Source organism: Eublepharis macularius, chromosome 11, assembly GCF_028583425.1.
Source record: "Eublepharis macularius isolate TG4126 chromosome 11, MPM_Emac_v1.0, whole genome shotgun sequence".
Taxonomy (NCBI): domain Eukaryota; kingdom Metazoa; phylum Chordata; class Lepidosauria; order Squamata; family Eublepharidae; genus Eublepharis; species Eublepharis macularius.
This window is the reverse complement of record NC_072800.1, coordinates 38,700,695-38,720,913: the sequence shown is the minus strand read 5'-3', so window position 1 is coordinate 38,720,913 and position 20,219 is coordinate 38,700,695. Positions and strand designations below refer to the sequence as shown.

At 40.6% G+C, this 20,219-nt stretch overlaps 1 protein-coding gene across 1 annotated transcript in view; it reads left to right on the top strand.

The window, feature by feature from the left end:
* The window catches only part of RBMS3 (RNA binding motif single stranded interacting protein 3), a 1,028,342-nt gene that overhangs the window by 782,508 nt on the left and 225,615 nt on the right, over window positions 1-20,219 (top strand). The window contains exon 7 of the mRNA XM_054991036.1: window positions 16,505-16,662. Within this exon, the coding sequence (XP_054847011.1) occupies window positions 16,505-16,662 (158 nt within the window). The remainder of the gene's footprint in view (window positions 1-16,504; window positions 16,663-20,219) is intronic.

Here is a 20,219-nt window from a genome sequence, read left to right as displayed (position 1 = left end):
AGTCAAGAAATAATACTGCTCCACAAAGTCTCAAAACTTACAACAATCTCAACAGTGGAAATGTAATGTCCTTGGTCTTTATCAGTAATGTCTTTGAAGTACAAATTAGTGTAATGTGCTTTCAGTTAATTTGTGAACAATGACTAGAATGAGGGGGTTACTAGTTTGCTTGCTTGCTTGCTTGTTTGTTTGTTTTAATCAAAGAGCCACAACCAGTGTTTTGGCTGGTAGAAGAAAGGTTTGTTGCCCAAGCCCATGCATACTTACTTGGAAATAAGTCTCATTGAGTGCAGCGTGTACCTCCATCTGTCTAACCCTCTGTCTGCAAGAAGAAAGGATGAATATGATTATACTGAGTACTGTGTGGTTAGAAATGGGCACGAACCAAAAAAATTCTGAACTGTGCGGTTCGTAGTTTGTTGTATTTCATGAACCATGAACCACAAACTTTCACAAACTTGCTCTGGTTCGCGAACTGGTTTGTTCAGTTCATGAAAATGTCACTTCCAAGTCAGCAGAAGGTCTACAGAGAGCCCATCCCCCTGTTGCATAGGAAACTAATTGATCAGTGCCAGGCTGTCTGCAGTGATGAACTAAAATACAAACCAAACGAACCAGGCTACAATTCATCACGGTTCATGAGAAATGAGTTCCCATGAAATGCTGGTTCACGAACCGCAAACTGGCCCAGTTCATGATGAACTTCAGTTCATATTTTTGGTTCGTGCCCACCTCCATGTGGTCCATTGCCTCCATCAGCCCCCAGTGGGCATTACCTTAGAGTACTAAACCAAGCCCTTGGAGTTCTTTCTTCACTGAATCTCCTTGAATTCTCCAGGAAATTTCCTCTTGCTCTCTCTGAAAACAAAAGCACCCTTCTACACTTATCATATATGACTGTCATACTTGTATGTGGACTGAAATAACGATAGCTTCCAACTGTTTTTATCCAGTGCTAGACCTGAGCTAGAAGGCCTTGAATGAGGACTTGGCAAAAGGATCCTTCCGGTTTTTGTCCCCTCTGACTTGTTTCTGATGGAAAAATACTGATGCATATGTGTTATGTGCATATATGTTATTATCATTCCTTGAACTAGACCACTACACAAGAAGTGTTGAGCTAAAGGTGGGTTGGTATCCTTAATTCATTACTATCAATGATTAGCCCTAGGTATCAGTTTCCATCATGCTTATGTACTCATTAATCTGGAACTCTGGGGGACGCACAGCCCAATCAGAAGAGTGCAAGGTGGTATTACACATCTGACAAGGAATGCTGAATACCTTATATGCCCTTGTTCTGAAAAATGTGCTATCCTCCATCCATTTCTTTATTAAAAGTATGCTCTAACAGACATTCTACACATCCTTGTAGTTGTCTATCGCAAAGACATTCTTATCTACTCTCTAGACTAGAATGTGCATGACAGCCATAGACAGGAAATTAAATAGTCTATGTCACCATAGTCAATGTGAGTAGCTAGGAAAATGTGAATTTGACAAAAGACATTGAGTTCTTGGGATTGAGAAAAAATGAAGCAAACTCCAAGTGAGAACTGAAGAAAAAGGTATTAAGTTGCTGATGCATTTCAGAGATGACCATTCTTCTGTGGCAAAAACGTGCTTCCAGTGTGTTTTCAAGTCACAAATTGTGTTAACCTAAATACTTTTGAAACACCTTCTTGCGACAGAAGGACATGCAATTGACACCTCCAATGAAGATTTTTATTGAATTGTGTTGGGCAACTTAATAAGTTTCTCTTTGGAATCTTTTAAGAACTTCTCTCCATTTTGGTACTGGCATCTTTTTGTTGTTGTTGTTGTTGTTGTTCCTGGGATTTATGTACTCTGGAAAAATCAGGGCCCAAGGAAAGTCTTCACTGTTCAAGAGGAAAGGCCATCAAAGATATCCAGAGAACTCTTCACAATTTTTCAGACTTCACAAGTGATTTCTTAATGGCTTTAGGCAGAAACTTATCAGATTTTGCTGTGTACTAGATGACCTACAGGCTTTTGACCAGTTAAAGCAAATGTTTACATCTATCTGGTCCTTGCCTACTCAGAATGAGATTGGCCTTGTGAAAAATAATGCCCCTAATATAGCATAGTCATCTATGCCATTCCAAAGAACTTGCTAAATGACACATTTCTATGAACTTATACCTATAGAATGGAACTATGAGACTGAAAGAACTGTTGATAATTAAAGTAACTTTTGAGAATTTAACAGCATTATCTCAAAGGATGAAGGTATCCAATACTCAGCCTGATTACAAAAATCTACAAAAAGACAAGGCCTTCATGTGGCAGCAACACCAGTGAGTGTTGTTATCCATGTATACCTATGCAGCAGTTCCATTCTTTGAATGAAGACTTATTTAGGGAGTAGGTCAATGTCTGCCCGCACTAGAGCAATCTCTATGATGGCCTCTGTAATGTGAAATGGCATTCCTGAATATGTCATAAAGGCCCCTGGCTTACTAGAATTCCAGCATTATTACAAAGCCAAGTTATTTAGAAGGATTGCCCCAGTAGATGTGTAGCTCTTCTGAAGCCTAAGAATAGATTGATAGTGATTGCTCTCCAGTTGTTAGTTTGAATGTGTTGTAATTGTTGTACAGGTACATTTTAACAATTTATTTTGTTTTGAGATGTATTTTCAATAGCATTGTAACCTGCTTTCTAAGAGAAAGATAGGTTAAAAGGCCATAAAGGATCACAGTCCTTCAGAAAGCCCTACCACCTCTTTCCTTCTCTCATAATTTTTTGTGAGCTTTCCATCCATCTGCTGTATTTCTTTTCTTAAGCCCTTTCATGAAAACACCTTCTTGTATCATTTTCATCTCATCCATATCAAAGGGTATGACAATGAATACATCACCTACATATTCCTGGACTCCTGCTGAGAAGTGCTGTGCTCCTTGATTGATTGGTGCAATCCTGAGTAGGCCAAATGAAAGCCTGTTCCATCCTCAGATCTTCTATATGAGTTGCTAGTCCCAAGTAGGGGTGTGTGCTTCGGGAATCTAATTCAGGTAAAATACCCGAATCGGACCCGATCTGGAAAGCTTAGGGATTTCCGAAACTGGCCCTGATTTGGAAAACCTGAAGCAAAGCTTCCTGAAGCATTCGTAATGCTTTGGGAAGCTTCGGGTTTAAATGCCCCTTTCCCTGCCACTGCAGGGAAAGGGGCATTTAAACCCCTGAATCACCTGCTTGTCGGGGGCTTCCTCCAACAAGCGGCTGAGTGCCAGCGCTGTTGGGGCTAGGAATCTCCTCGGCCCCAGCACTGGTGGACAAAGGAGGTGGCGGGGATGCAGGCATAAGCCTGTATCCCCCCACTGGACGCTCCATTTGCCTGCCGATGTCAGGGCTCCTCGGCCCCAACATCAGAGGCGGCGGGTATTGCAGGCTTAAACCCGAAGCGGGAAACTCGAATATTTCAGGCTGCACACCCCTAGTCCAAAGAGCTTTCGAGGTGGTACAACCTTTCATTCTGCCTACCCATATTAGTCCAGTCATGATGTCATTGTAGAAGAAACTGCATAGGAGTGACTGAAGCAGATAGTTAAGCACAGTCACCTTATTTCCTGTATCTCAAAAGTAGATGGCAGGCAGAGAGAACTTCAGGTTTCTCATTTCTTCTGCTGTCTGATTCAAAGGATCTTGACCATGTGGGACTTCTGATTCACATACGGTAAATCTGCATGCTTAAGGAATTCCTCTTCTCTTCAGTTCCATGTATACATTCCTCTATATTTATTTATTTATTTGTACCCTGTCTTTCACACCAATGGGCACCAAGTGACTTACATTGTTCTCCCCCCATCTGTTTTATCCTCACAACAACCCCGTATGGTAGGTTAGGTCACGTGTCTGTAACTGGTCCAAGGTCACCCAGCAAACTTCCATGGTAGAGTCCAATGCTCAAATTGCTACAGCATGCTGGCTCTCAGTTCTATCCTGCCATTGAAGAGAATATAGAAGCCTGCGGTTTGTGTACTCACTGAAGTGAACACAAAGCTTTGAGATGGAGCCAGTGTCCGAATAACCTAGAAACCATTAATATTTTTTTTAAAAAACAACTTTCAGCGTAGGAGTTAAAATAGAAATTAAAAAGCATGAAAACTTTTGAGCCAGACTGCATCAGTTTATGATAGTTCTGGTTGAATTAGATCAGTATTTTGTGCTTATTGAAAAGAAATACCAAACACAGATCCAGAACCTAAAGTGGAACCCATGTCAGGCCCCCTACAACTAAATATAAGAGCAAAATCAAATTATTGATAGATAATACATGTGATGGAATGTCCCACAACAAAGTAAATGGTCCAATTAAAGTACGGTTTTAACAGATATCTATTTTTAGAATATGGAACACAATTGATAGACAAATATAATTAACATTTGTTCATTTAAAAGAATTTGCTAGTATGTTTAAACTATGGAAACTAAATACTGATGTTTACACCATCTTTAAATTATTACATTGTAGAATTCTCTAGCAAATAGGTTGTTCCATTTTTTTCTGTTTCAAGTTAATATCTTTGAAATTATTCATTCTTGGGAATACTTTAACCAATTATTTGAGCAAATAGACGTGACTCTTCCTTTAAAACATCTGTTAAAGTTACTTATTTACCTTCTATTAATCAATTAATGGTTTGTCAATTAGGTTACACACTAAGAGGAATTTTTTTAGATGGGACAAGTGCTGCATTTTCCCCCATCAAATAAGTATGTTCCTATCAATATGTAGTGTTTATTCCAAAGAGTTTTTAAAAACCCTTGAAATATAAACTTGCAAGTAGTAAGGTTGTTTACTTTTTAAAAAATTAGATGCAGTAACTCAAGCAATATCACATCCACAATGAGTACTTCTGGCAGAAAATAAAGTTGCTAGCTTTTGAGGTAAGCCATTTTTGCCATCTAAGAGTGGGTTTTGGGGTGGTCAGAAAGCAGAGTCCAGAGAAAAAGCTTTGTTCGTCTGAGGGAAAGAACTACTTTATGAGTTGCCTGTCATCCTTCCACACGAAGCATCCATAAACATTGCAACACTTACAGATTACAGTTCTGGCACGAATACAAGACCACAAATAACATGTGTCTAGGAAAGATAATTCTAGAAAGTAAACCAAACTTTCAGCTCAATGTAAAATCTTACATATGTGTTATATGATCAAGGAATGAGACACTTGATTCAATTTAAAGTTGGGAATGCTGAGCCTGAGCAATATTCCAGGTTTACTCGTGGCAGAGAACTCACCTGTTTTAATGATGTGTTGTTGTTTGGATTACTTTTAATCATTTTAAATGTGATTTTATTAGGGTTGCCAACTCCTGGTTGAGAAATTCCTGGAGATCTTTGGGGTGGAGCATGGCGAGGGCAGGGTTTAGGGTGGGGAGGGTTTCCCGGTTCATGCCCATCTCTAATTGAGAGATGTCATCCAGGCATCATTTTAAGCACTTATGTTTGTGCAAAAAGAACTTACACTGCCCAGCTCAGCCATTCCTTGGCATCGATATGTATCCCCAACATACACAACAGAAAATATACTTTTAAAATTTAAAAATTGTTTGGGGGAGGTCAATGCATCAGTTTTCCCCTGTTTTATCTGGCACCTGGTATCCAGAAAGAGAAAAACAACTGGAAGGGGGAGTGACTGGCTCTGGCTGGCCTGTGGTCCCCCGTCAGTTGCTTGGAAATCTAACAGATGTAGTACATCTCCGTAGGTATAAGATGAGGGAGTGGCTGTGGCTCAGAGTGCTTTTGCTTGCTGAAGGTCCCAGTCTGTCTCAGTAGCTCTGTTCACATGTTATACTGAACACACATACATCCTGCATGTGCATTCTTTGTTGCTTGTGAACAGAACTAGTGTAACACAGTATCATGTGTGTACATTTAGGGGCTGGAAAAATCTTTCTTGCCTGTTTACCAGATGTTGAATATGAAGCAGTTAGTCCAACATCATGTTGTATGCAGCTATATGTCCTAAAACTGTGCTTTGGAAATCCTCTGTTGATCTTTTATTAGCAAAAGCACATTGTACAGAAATATGCCCAAATTGCAGTCCTGTGCACATATGATAGAAACCCCTACTGGCCATGTACTTGCAAGTAGACTATGCACGGAATTATGCCACAGAAAAGCAATAGGGTAGATTCAAAGTCCATTTAAGGAGTAACTGGCACATAGTGATCTTGTTTTAGATAAGTTTATATGCTGGAAATGAACACTTCCAAGAACTCCCTCAAATGAAGTGGATAACTCTTCATTCAACAGCTGATCTTATGCTCTAACACACAATATGACAGGATGTTAGTCTCTGTTGGCCCTCCTTCAGTGTCTCAGAGTATCTTTGCATCAGCCATGTGGAGTGTTTCAGCCTGGATTGGTTCAATCGCCCCCAGAAGAGTTCCTTGGCACAACTCTGGAGGCTTGACTCAGATCTTCCTCGCTGGCAGCAGTAACAGAATTTCTGGCCGTATCCCCGAAGCAAATGTTCCTAACGGCTTCTCAGGCTCAGCTCTCATAGCAAGGTGCTGGGTGCCAAGTGCTCCAAACGCTCTCACGCTGCAGTTAATGTAAATATTGTTTTTAACATACCATTAATTTGCTGGACAGTGTTTTCAGCCAGCCAGCCTTAATCTGGCATGGGATTTATGCACACCTGTCTTCACATATACACATTCTCATTCATTCCCCTTTCTCTCTCACACACTCCGACCCATAGCACAGTCAGAGAATTCAAAATGGTCCTACCTGTGATTTTTAAGGAGGGCATGGGTTGGCAGGGCCTCTCTCCTTTGAACTGTGGAGGTTCTTTGATCACACAGGATACAGTGAGGCAGTTAGGTGAATTTTAGCTTCTGGACTTTAATGATCTTATGCCCCTTCCCTGAGTGCAGGATCCAGCCACTAATTGACTAATGTATTATAGACTGCAAGCCTCCCCATGCTTACTCAAATTTATGGGGTCTTATGAGTAAATATATATAGGCTAGAAATGACTGAATCTGGCAGTTGTGGGCATTAGAAGATTCAAGAGGGAAATGTGAGTGATACAATGAGAAATATCAGCATTTGCTGTTGGTAAATGTAAACAACAGGTCCTAACAGGCAAAGTACATATTTAAGTAAAAAGTACATATTTAAAGTGCATATAATCCAGAACTCCACTTCCTTGAGAGCAATCCTAAACAGATTTACTCAGAATCCTACTGAAGTTTATTCAAAAGGGCTTTAGTACCAGGAGGGCACTGAAAATGTTTCCTTTACCACCATTACCATTATTTGGGTAGATGGGGTGAAATTGCTGGATGTAAGACTATGTTGTATAACTGTGGCCCATTTCGAATGGCACACTTTAAGCCAGCGATGCTAAGCATTCATGCCAGTCGGTGCTGAAGCGGCTTGGGGTCCCGTCATTCTGCACTGTACAAACTCAAGGTGATTTGATGTCTGCTGATGGGTTGAGACGTGTCTGTTTGGAACTGCATTTTGTGGGGGCTGGAGTGGACATCATTTTTTAAAAATTTCGCAAGTGTCCTAATGGTGCAGTGTTGGAGCCCCCCCCCCCCGCAATATTTGCTGATTGGGCTGTCCCGTGCCTACTGGAGAGGCAATTGGTGGCAGAGTTCTGGGGAAACAACATGTACTTCTTGTGTTTATTCTACTCTCTTTTTTTTTTTGTCAAGCCAGGAAAGGGCTAAAATACTGCTGCTTCATTGCCTCTGGGCAGTTTCCCTACTGCTTTGTCTCCAAATGGCTGTGCAAAATGCTTGGGTTTTTTTCCTCTTTGGCAGTAGGATAAGCCTGAAATAGCTGGGAGGGAGGGGAAAGCAGCCATTTAACCCTTTTCTGGCTTTTAAAGCCAGGAGGAATGAGCAGTAACATTACAAGGTTACAACCATTACTGGCTTGGGAAAAAAATGAGAGTATGCACATACCCCCGAGAGAGGAAGGGAGAAGCAGCCATTTAACACTTTCGTGGCTTTTAAAGCCAGCAGGGAATAAGCAGCAACTTAGGACTCATCCTGGCTTTGAAAAAAAAATAAGAGAGGGTATGCATACCCAAGAGGAAGGAAGCAAACGGAGAAGCAGCCTTATGACCCTTACCTCACTTTACTGATAAAAATGGCGGGAAAAGAGTTCAAAGAGCTATGGATGGTGGGAGTAGTTACTGGCAGACAGACCAATCGGCTCCTGGGGGAAAGGAAGGGGGGCACGAGAAGCACAACAGGAGTATGTGGTTTCATACCATAACATGCAGCAGCATTGACTAGGCATTGGCATCAAAATTAAATTGCAGAATGTGCATGGGAAAAATACAGGGAAAAGATGGACAAATGTCATATCTGCGTCCCATGACTACCTTGGATGTCTGGAAATGAGGAGGACATGGGAAGCAGAATAGAGTACAATACGCTTAAAAAGGACTGTGTGAAAGACACCTATGTGTCCCTGGATAGTGTCACTTGCTTTGTTTATTCTCTCCTCCTCCTTTGCTTTCATTGTCTCTATTAGAGTACAGATTTAGACATGTTTTCTCAGAGGTAAATTCCATTTTGTTCAATAGAGTTTACTTTAAGGTGCTATCGGTACAGATATAGACTGTAAACTATACTACTATGTATTGTTTGTTGCTTTAAGTATGCTCCTGCTGTATAGTTCTGTATAGTTCTATGTTTTGCTTCACCTTTTTTTTCCAAGTCTGTATTGGATTTCTGCTTGTTTTCAAATTTCTGCTGTCCTTACCCTATTGTACTGTTTATTTAATGTCCCAGCCAATGTTCATATTGACTTATACTATGAGTCTCAGTGAGAAAGGTGGACTATAAATAATATAAATAAATAAAAATAAAATAAAAATAAAAGTGTGCAAGATAACCTATTAGTTGACTGACTCCTCCTGTGGCTGCCATGTATCATTCCTTTACTCAGGTTCCTTCTTTTTCTCTCCACTCATGCTGTCTGCTGCTGTTCTTCTTCCTCCTCTTCATTTTAACACAAAATAATGCCACAGTTTTTTTTAAAGATACAGAAACCTAGGCATACAATGCCCCCCTCACACACACACTTATGTGTATGTATGCTTTTTCAGCTAGATGAATAGCTACCGTTAGCTAGGTTGGGGATGGGAGCAGATGTCTCACTTCATTGTTTGTGAGCTGTGGTCCCCAAGTCCCAACATCCAGGTTTGTTTTCAGTGCCAAGTCGCAGCTCTGGGAAATAATAAAAAGACCCCATGACCTCATTTACCATCCTTATCACTTGCCCCATTGTCAATACTGTTACAGCAGAATGGGATGGCCTTATCGTTCCTGGCTTCCATTTACTTCCCTTGCAGACCATATACCCCTAGTGCTAGCAGTATCTGAAGGTAAGGTAAAAGGTAAAGGTAGTCCCCTGTGCAAGCACAGAGTCATTACTGACCCATAGGGGGATGTCACATTATGACATTTTCTTGGCAGACTTTTTGTTTTGTGGTGGTTTGCCATTGTCTTCCCCAGTCATCTACACTTTACCCCCAGGAAATTGGGTACTCATTTTACCGACCTCGGAAGGATGGAATGCTGAGACAACCTTGAGCTGGCTACCTGAACCCGGCTTCCACCAGGATCGAACTCAGGTTGTGAGCAGAGCTTGGACTGCAGTACTGCACCTTACCACTCTGCGCCATGGGGCTCTTGTGTACGAAGGTCCCAATATTAAATTGTTAGATGAAACCACGCACGTGGAATTTTCTGCTGTTCAGTCTGAAGTTCTGAACCATATTGAATCCACAGTGGTATGGGGCACCATGATTGTTTGCTTCCATTCATAAGACCCTGTTTCCAAAGTGTACAGTTTGAATTTTCTAAAAGAGGAAAAGGGGAGAAAAACTTCTTTGAGCAACATTATTTTATATGTTGCCAGGTAAAGACAGAGGGTGTTGTACATTATTTACTTGACTGCCTGTTACATGATGGTCCAGTAAATATGTTTCTGTTGAAGTTATTTGAGCCTAGGGATGATGACTTTTCAGATTTGGTAAGGTTAGCTTGTTATTTAATACATCATATATACAGCACTTTTATTTGCTGCTGTAGCTTATAAAATTCAATATAGATTAAATTGCTATTTCCTACACTGAAGATCATCTAATTTAGTGGATAGTTATTTTGTGGGGTTCTTGTTATTATGCCTCAATGTTTCAGTGTTTATTTGAATATTGTATCCATACTTTGCAACATTGAAAGAGATTATATTTTATATTGTAGTGAACTTACTCTTCTGCTTGAACTAAGAAGAGAGCACAAACACTCTCACATAGATATATTTGAGGCTGCTTTCCTTCCCATGCCATTGATTTCATAATGATATAAAGCTCACACTGGGAACTTTTTTCATGTGTGATCTGGGAACAGCTAGCAGTGTTGGGAACAGTTTTCAAGGAACCTGTTAAAGGAAATATTAAAGGAAATAGGCTGACCAGCCTATTCATACAGTTTTCAAGGAACCTATTGAAGGAAATTAGCTGACCATTCAGTGACACTGTTGAAGAATTAGCACTATTTTGCCTAGAGGGTCTGTTCTTTTGCATTTTTAGCATAATGGCTGACCAGTATGCTAAGATTTGGTTTTACTTCTTGATTTCTTTCAAGTCTTCAAAGAAATATGGTATTTATTCCAATGAAATACTAAGGGTTTTTTTTTTTCCATGTGCCATAAAAAGGGGGGCTGCCTTACATTCATATACAGGTTACAGTTATGTCCAGATATGTCCAGAAACTTCAAAGAAAGTTTCCTAAGTGCAGCACTGAGAGAGCTGGAAGGGAAGGAGTTAATAATTTGCTGCAATCAGAGCTTGATCGACAGGCTGCTCACTTCTCTCTGATTGGCCAGTCAGAACCAGCCTTCAGGATGACAGTTGCTGACAGGACTCTGAAAAAGATTGTGTGTGAGAGTCTGACATGGAAGGTTAGACAGGTTCCCCTCTAGGATTACCAGTCCTTCACTGGCGGCAGGGGTTCCCCCATTCCCACACTCCACCCCTCACCTCTGCTTACCTGGCCAGTGGGGGGAACATGCCTCCCAGGCTCACTTCTTCCGGGCTTGCTGCCTGCTCCACAGCAGCCTGATTCAGGCCAGATTCAGGCCAAATCAGGTCCAAGGGCTGAATCGGGCTGCTGCAGAGCGCAGCAGTGCTCTCATGCTCCGCAGCGGCCGGATTCAAGTATAAAAGCCAGTACAAGCTGAAATCCGTTTCCACAGCCATGATAGAACTTGGGGTGTGTTTTTGGGGTAGTCAGTGGAGACTCCCATTCAAGCCAAGTGAAGAAGGATTATATCTTCTTAGGTGAAGAAGATTAATTCCTGCCCAGTGTTTAAAGGTGGTTTGGCTCTGAGGAGGACCCCAGGTCTGTTGTGAAGGGAAAATAGTTTGGAAGTAACGTCAGGAAACCTGAGTTGTAAAAGGGAACTCCATGAAGAAACATCGTTGCTATAACTAAAGTATTAAACAAAACACTTCACACTGTTAAGGATTAAGAACATAGAAACTAAGCTTCAAGGAAACTATTTTGCCTGTGACTTAAAGAGTATTCTGTTCTACCAACAAATTTTACCTCAGTTCTTTCATTTCCTGACTGCCTTTATTCCATCCCTGCCTATTCAGTAATGTTGTTTATTTTGAAAGTTATACAGTCTCAGTGCCATTTCCAACACTGTGGACGAGGGCTCCTGCTTTCTACCCATTACGTTTCTGGGCTGGGCTAAAAAAAGCCAAAATTATAACTGCTTATCTGGGTGGGACACAAAAGAACTTTAAAACCACAAATAGAGACACACTATTTGGGGCCACTCAGCCAAAGCAGGCAAACTTGGATTTTGGCAAGAAATCTGCCTCAGAGTAGGGGAGTGAAGGAAGGTTTATCATTTTGTGTGTGTGTGTGTGTGTGTGTGTGTGTGTGTGTGTGTGTGTGTGTGTGTGTGTGTGTGTGTGTGTGTGTGTAAATTGGAAGTTTTACATTCAAGGTTGCATTGCTTTTGAGTAAATACAGTATTTGTACATTTTGAGCATTATTACTCCTCAGCTCTTGAATAAAACCTAGTATCCACAAAGAAAAAAACTTCAAGAAAGCTCATCCCCTTGTACAGTGAATATGGGTCACTTCTTTGGCTTATTGCCTGGTATCTTTTTTTACACCATGACTGTAATTCCACCATAATCCAGATATTCTGAAGGCAGAAAAAGCTTCTTTTAACTTAGTAGCAAGAATTTAATGCGTGAATGTATGCATAGGTTTGGCTGGTTCATCCACAGCCATGTGCTTAGGGTTGCCAACGTCCAGGTGGAAGTTTGAGTTCTTTTAGAATTACAACTGATCTCCAGACTACAGAGATCTTTTTTCCTGGAGGAAATGGCATTTTGGTTGTCAGACTCAATGATATCACATTCCCATTGTGTTCCCTCCTCCTCTGCCATCCCTAGACTCCATGCCCAAATCTCCAGGAATTTCCCAATCCAGAGCTGGCAACCCTAGTTGTGTTCATATCATGGGATATATGTTGTAGGTTTTAAAGTATAATTTAAGTATTTTAAATCAATACCCAAAAGAATTACTCTGGAGATAAGAAAAAATTACATGCAATTTGAACACTGTTCAACATTTAAGTCAAATGTAGTTTAGTTGGCCAATTTACAATGTAGTAAAAACAGTAAATGCATTATGTTTAGAAACCCAAACTATGTGAGAAGAAAAATTAAAACAACTTTCAGTGGTGTCAATGTTTTAAGCCATTGTTCTTAATCTGCAACTAATATAAGGAGATTCCTGCTATTTGTTCAAACCAGGGCTGCCCACCTCCATTGAGCCTGGAGATCTCCCAACATTACAACTGATTACAAAGATTAGATCCTCTGGAGAAAATGGCTGCTTTGAAGGCCGGACTCTGTGGCATTATTCCCTGCTGTGGTCCCTTCCCTCCACAAAACATACTGCTCCAGAGACTCCACCCCCAAATCTCCAGGAATTTCCCAGCCCAGATTTGGCAACCCTAGTTCAAATTTAAAAGTTAATTTTAATTTATGAAGTATGTTTGCAGTTGAAATTTTCTTTTGATAAATCCGAAACAATGACTGTAATGGAATTGTAAATATAATATAGAGAAACTGTACTATCAGCAATGTATACGTGAGCATATATTTATTTTAGCGATCTGGTTGTGAGCACCTGTTCTCCATTATAATTTGTGTCTGGTGATTTCTGTGCATCTCTGGAAAATGTCAATCTTTGTGCTTTGATTGGTTGATTAATCCAATCTGCTAACTAATCAAAGCATCTAGATTTGCATAATAGAATAATGGAATTGCAGAACTGGAAAGCCTTTTTTGTTCTGATTGACTTCTCTAATAATTCCTTTCTTCCTGTTAGTTCTTGTCCTCAGAATTCTCACTATTTTAATAATGATGACTGCTTAATCTCTTCCTCTTTTCTACCTAAAGAAATAAAATGAAAATGGGAGTGGGGAGTGGGATAAGGGAATCAGCTGCAACATCGAAATTGCACAAGATCAAAAAGGTGACATGTCTTAGAACTAATATCTTTTCTGTTTTCTGCACTTCATTTCACTCTTTGGTTCACTGTTCTGTTTCTATATGTTAGACAATTCAATAATCCCAACTTTTTTTACTCACATTTCAATTCTGAAAAGCAGAATAAGCTGAAATAAGCAGAAAACATCTTAGTTGTTCTAAAACAGAGGCTAGAGAATAAGAGGAGATAGAATGACCTTAGAGGAGATAGAATGATAGAATGACCCATGACCTTACAACAGTGATCCAGGCAACGGTCACCTCCAGATTAGACTACTGCAACTCACTCTACGCGGGGCTTCCCTTGGGCTTGATCCAGAAACTGCAGCTGGTTCAGAATGCAGCTGCACGGGTGGTTGCCAGAGCACCAATCATGGCTCATATAACACCTATCCTCCATCAGCTGCACTGGTTACCGGTTGAGTACCGGGTCCGGTCAAGGTTTTGGTGTTGACCTATAAAGCCCTATGTGGACTGGGCCCAGCATACTTTCGGGACCACCTCTCCCCATATGTTCCCTGGAGGTCACTTCGATCAGCCACTAAGAACTTGCTGATGGTCCCTGGCCCCAGGGAGGTCTGCCTGGCCTCTACCAGAGCCAGGGCCTTCTCAGTTCTGGCTCCGACCTGGTGGAACTCTCTGTCTGAGGAAACTAGGGCCCGGCAGGATTTGTTATCTTTCCGCCAGGCCTGCAAGATGGAGATGTTCCACCAGGCATTTGGTGGGGGCTAGGCTGTCCTCTTGCCGGCCATACCACTGAAAACCTTCCACCACCCATGCAGGACAATGCTGTATTTTAATATTTTATACACGCCAATTTTAATTGTTTGATATGATGTTTTAATGTTTTTATAATGTTTTTATTGTTTTAAGCTGTTGTTAAACCGCCCTGAGCCCGTCTGACGGGGAGGGCGGTCTAGAAATGCAATTAAATAAATAAATAAATAAATAAATAAATAAATAAATAAATAAATAAATAAATAAATAAATAAATAAATAAGAAGGGACAGTATTTTAGACTGGGCAAAGGAAGGGCAATACAGGACTTTTGTTGACCTGTGTCTTGGGCCCAGAGTATCATCTGTGTGAACCTACCCAGTTATTCAGATCATCACTGGAGCACCTACTCTACCCCTCTTTTGAGCTCAGGCAGGTGATGATGTGGGTGAGAGCTTCTGTGTCATTGTCTTTTTGGCACACTCTTTCCAGAGATATCTGTTGTTATTTAGGCACCAGTCGGTTTGATTTTACAGGATTTTTTCCTTGAGTTCTGCTAAGAGCATAAACTTTTTGATTGTGTCTCTGCTTTTTTTTTTGGAGCTTAGTGTTTAATGTTTGCTGTTGATCTATTAATTTATTAGTGTTTATGGATTTGTTTTTATGATTTATGATGTGTGAGCTGCTTTGAATCTTAACTGTGGAAAAGAAGGATTTAAACATTTCAAGTGTACTCAATTAAGAGTTGTTTCATCTCTGTAAAATACTTTCCTCAACATTTTTTAACATGTGCCTCCTAAGTATACTAATAAAATTGAAAAATGCCCACTAAGGTTGCCAATTCCAGGTTGGGAAATTCTTTTCATCTTTCAGATAGTACCTTTTCCTGCTCACACTGGCAATAACATGCAGTAAGAGAAGGCGTATGGGAAGAGTCATAGAGATGTGGGATATTATAGTAGATGATGTTGTTAATGGTAACTGTTGATGTTGTTGATGGTAACTGTTGAGTCTTACACCCCTTTTTTGCCCATGCTACACCTTTTGTTCTGAATGTTAACAGGGTGGCCAACGGGGAGAGGGAAGCTAGGGGGACAAAATTCCAAAGTCCCTTGTCACCATGGAGGCCCATGGAGCTAAGCAAGCAACCTGTTTTATTTTCATATGATGTTAGGGTGATGTGTGATGAGAGGAGCTGAGGGAATCTTTGCCTGGGGCTCTATAGTGCCTTTTGGCAGCTCTGCAGATTAGTCAACCGAACATGTCAGTTTACATCAAGGGAGGGCTTTTAATGCTTGCAGCCTGTTAGTTGCAGTGCTCTTCTGCACAGTGTGCAATGCTCTTGACAGAGCCACTGAGAGTCAACAGTTATCTGTAAAAACTCATATGGGAAGCAAACTGAGCCTTCACATTTTCACTATCTTAGTCTTTGAGCTAGTCACAAAGTAAATGTACTCTTGAGGATTCTGCTTTACTGCTAACAATAGACAAGTTTTCATGTAACTTTACAAATGTTTTTGCCTACTTCTAAACCTCTTTTGGGTTATTTTACTAGTGATAACTGACCTTAATGGAAATGTTTGCATGTGCCCAGAATTCAATCTAGTGTTCTTGATTATGCTTTTGCATGAAATGAACCAGGATATGTCCGTATGTCATCTCTTCATGTGTATTGTTCACCAGAGTTTTGTGCTTTTGATATTTTTTAGCAGCTTCTCCCAAACTTGCCAAAGTGATCTTAATTCACATTTTAATAAAGCTTTTTAAAAGTTGGAAGTAGTAGGATGAACCTGTAGTGTGTGCACACTGTGTCCACTGTCCTCCCCTCATAAATTTCCTGCTCATAAGGGTTTTTTTGCCAAACTTCATGGAACCATTTGGGGAAAGAAAAGGCAAATTACTGAAAATGAAACTTAGAAACTAGCTCCAGTGCTGTGGTCCGCAGGCCACATTCCAACACAAAGTTAACCATGTTTTTGGAGGGAGTAAGTATTTAATTCTGTAATACACCATAACCTTTATTGTTAAGACTACTGGTGTCAAACTGTCCAGCATATAAATGTATATAATGTTGATATGACCTGACCCCCCCTTCCAGGGTTACCCTTGTTTTATATTTTGTGTTTACTGTGCTATAATTGGAGCCAAAGGTCAGTAGCATTGCTGTGCTAGAGTTGACGCTAATGAGACTGTTTCTTTTATTTTAGCAACAAGAGCAAGACCCCACAAATCTTTACATCTCAAATTTACCCATTTCCATGGATGAACAGGAACTGGAGAATATGCTGAAACCCTTCGGACATGTCATTTCTACCAGAATATTAAGAGATGCGAATGGCGTCAGTAGAGGAGTCGGCTTTGCCAGGTGAAAAACCTAGCCTTCTTGATTTACATAGTGGGTTTGTGTCTGTGTTACAGCCACTGGACCTTTCCCTCCTGCACAAAAACTGTCATCACTGTTGCTCTGAAGCCTTGTAGCTAAGGGACACATAGATTGTTCAAGGAGAAGGCAGCTTTATCAGATTGTGTGGGTGTATGTTTTACAGAATGATGAAGAATCTCTGGTTGAAAACATAGTTCATTTTATTTAGCAAGATGACAGCAAAATAATCACGGATAATGAGATAGCAGCTCAGTTTCAAATTTAATAACAGTAACCGTCCTTCTATCCAAAAACATATATATGATTATGCTCTCTATTTCTTAATTTACCATTGGGAATAACAGGAAAGAGGAGTGAAAGTAATTCAGAAACATGAGATCTCTGTAATGCATTCAGTGCCAGGACTGAGTGCAAGATCCAGTGAGCTAGGGTATCTCTTGCTGAAGAAGGAAAATTATCCAATCCCAGCTAATATCTTTCCCAGGGAAAAAAATGCTTATATTCTGCAGGGATACTGTATAATTCCACATCAAATGCCAGATGTTCTAAAGCATGAAGTGCCAGAAAAAGCTTCTTTAAGTAGCTTGGATTCAATACACAAATAGATTTGACTGGTTCACCCATGATAATATGATCAAATCATGTGGTATGTGTTGTAGGGTTATGCTCCATCAGGGAGTACAACATATTCTCCACTTTAGTTTATGTAGCCAAATAGTTTGACAGCTAGATATATAGTAGGCTTGCTGCTGTGAGTGCCTGGGAAGCCAGAACCCTGACTGACATTCTCATGAAAAATATCTTTTCTTTTTTGGCATTTCCTATATCTGTTATTTGTTGTCATTATTGTTTGTGAAGTACAGAGTAGATTGGCCCTTTACCTTACTAGAAATGTTCCTGGTGCACTGCTACCCTGGATGGCTACTGGCATCCGGGGGCAATAATCATTGTAGTAGTAGCAGCGTGCCAGGGTCTGCTTTGCTTGAACCCAGGCTGCAGTTATGATGACAGCAGATGTACACTCTCACACCTCTTGTTATTGTTGCCAGCCACTCAGCTTGCTCCAGGATGGTTTTAACCTCTTGGTACATCCCAGCTGAAACACTGCAAAATAAAGTACTATACAAGTCTACAATTTGAATGTAGAACAAATACGGGCTAGAATGACCATTTGATGTAAAAATGTTTATCACCCATTTTCTGTCCTGCTTTACAAGTCTACAAGAGCCTGAAAGACACTTTCTAGTGTTCACATTTGAAAAGACATTTTCAAGGCCTCAGCAAAAAAGTTACTGCCACTCTTGTTTGGGGCACTTTTTTTGTTAATGTTGATGAGGGAGAGAATGACTCTCATCTATCCTGAGCAGAAAAAAAAATGGAAGAAACTTGACCTCTGGAATTAAACCAGAGTTTTCATGATATTCAGAAGCATCCATCAACTCTTTTTAATCCCCAAAGAAAACCCCATGTATAACCCTCCTTCAGTGTCATATGTGAATTATGGCTAATCCATTGCACATTAAGGCAGGCTGTTTCCCCCCCCCCCCCACAGTCTAAGTCCCAAAAAAGTAGGAAGGGCACACCTACGTTCAAAATTTTGATACTTGATCTGTTTAGAAATGGAAAAAAGATTTTTCATTTCACTTCATAGTTCCCCACCCACTGCTATCTTAAGGCACAGGAAGACCTTCTGTTAAGAAGCAAGGAGAATAGATTGAAAATGAGAAACAGGAGAATTGTCAATCACGAAATGCCTTGTATGAACTATAGCCTTGTTGTCAAGAAAAGCAAAAATCACCTGGTTTTAAAGAATTGCATGAAAAAAGTAAAGAATTGCATGAAAAAGTAAAATGATGACAGTTATTTCATATAACTTTTTAAAAAGTGGGACAGCTTATCACAGTGGATTATGAGTAATATGGGTTCCCCCATGCTAATAAGGTGACATAAGTTAATAGGCATTGCAATTTCACCTTTTGTCCTTGATAGAAAAGAACACTGCTCTCAAGGAAATGTTAAAATAACACTGTCTGCATTCAAATGGCAAAAACAGAATGAAGGATGAGGCACTATTGCTATTGCCTCCTCTTAGTGAACTCATTAAATTGCCTTATTATAAATTTGCTAAAGGGAGATACGGATCTCTGGAACATTAACTTGCATTTGAAAGCTTGGTTTTTCCCCAGGAATGCATTTATCCAAAATGGGAGTGGGGGCTAAGGAAAGACAATAAGGAGCAGACTTTCAGAAACACCAATAACAGAAGCTGTATTCCCATAGAGAATAGAGACAAGAAGTGCTGGGGTTATCCAGGAGAGTGTGACTTTGTGCAGTCTCTGTATATACAAGTAGAGATGGGCATGAACAGAAAAAAACCGAACATGATGTTCGTTGTTCATTGCCATCCACGAACAGGGACTCACGAACAACCACAAACATGGCCCTGTTCACAAACATGTTCATGGTTGGCTGTTTGTGGGGGCCAGCAGGCTGTCTTCCAGCCATCATCCAAGTTTGGTCAAGATCCCTACTGCACCACTCCCAGAAACCTGACCTGAGCAGGCACCAGGAAAGGTACCAATAATAAATAATAGCTTGGCCCCAGAGCCTGGCAACAGCCCTGGAACTTGAAGGGGTAGATCCCTACCGCACCACTCCCAGAAACCTTACCTGAGCAGGCAGCAGGAAAGGTACCAATAATAAATAGTAGCTTGGCCCAGAGCCTGGCAGCAGCCCTGGAACTTGAAGGGGTAGATCCCTATCCCACCACACACAAGAAAATTCAAGCTCCAATGCCCTCTCTCTATCAAAATGCCAACAGCAACTGTCTCCCCCTCTCTACTGTCTGCAAACTAAGCCAGATCTGGGAGCCCCCTCCCCCCCTGCTCTTTGCTCCGTTGTAACAAATTTGGAGCTCCACACTTGAAAGGAAGACCTGCCTATCAAGCTAAATTGGGCTTAGATTGGAGTTTCCAGGGCAACAGCAGAAGTTCAGAGTTCAGATAATCCCTGCCTAAGTTGCCAAGGGAATTGATTGCAAGTGCCAGACTGTCTGGCTTGATGAACAGCAATGAACGAGGCTTGCAACAACCACCTGTTTGTTTAGAATGGGGCCTCACAAACAGCTTGTTCGCGAACAGCAGATTGGGCTGTTCGTGGCTTTTTTTTGTTCATATTGCTGTTCGTGCCCATCTCTACATACAAGTACATTACTTACCTAGGAAAAGGATCAATTTTAGCAGTCATGTGAGGATATCCCACAGTTTTCCTCTAGTATGCCTTCTAAACTGGAACAAGTCTCAGAACTCTGGTAAGGTCCATATGGACAAACTGCAGAAATGAAATATGTTCAAAACAGTAGTCTGTAATTCTGCTTTCTCTTGAAATTAACTCATCTTTCAGGGTGGAGTTTTACGTTATGCAGTGGTCATTTACATGTACGATCCATAACATTTGAAATAGGTGCTTGAATGTAGTGCATGAACATACTGTACTTATAAATGTATCTCTGAAAAGAGTATGTGCACTTTGCTTTTTTA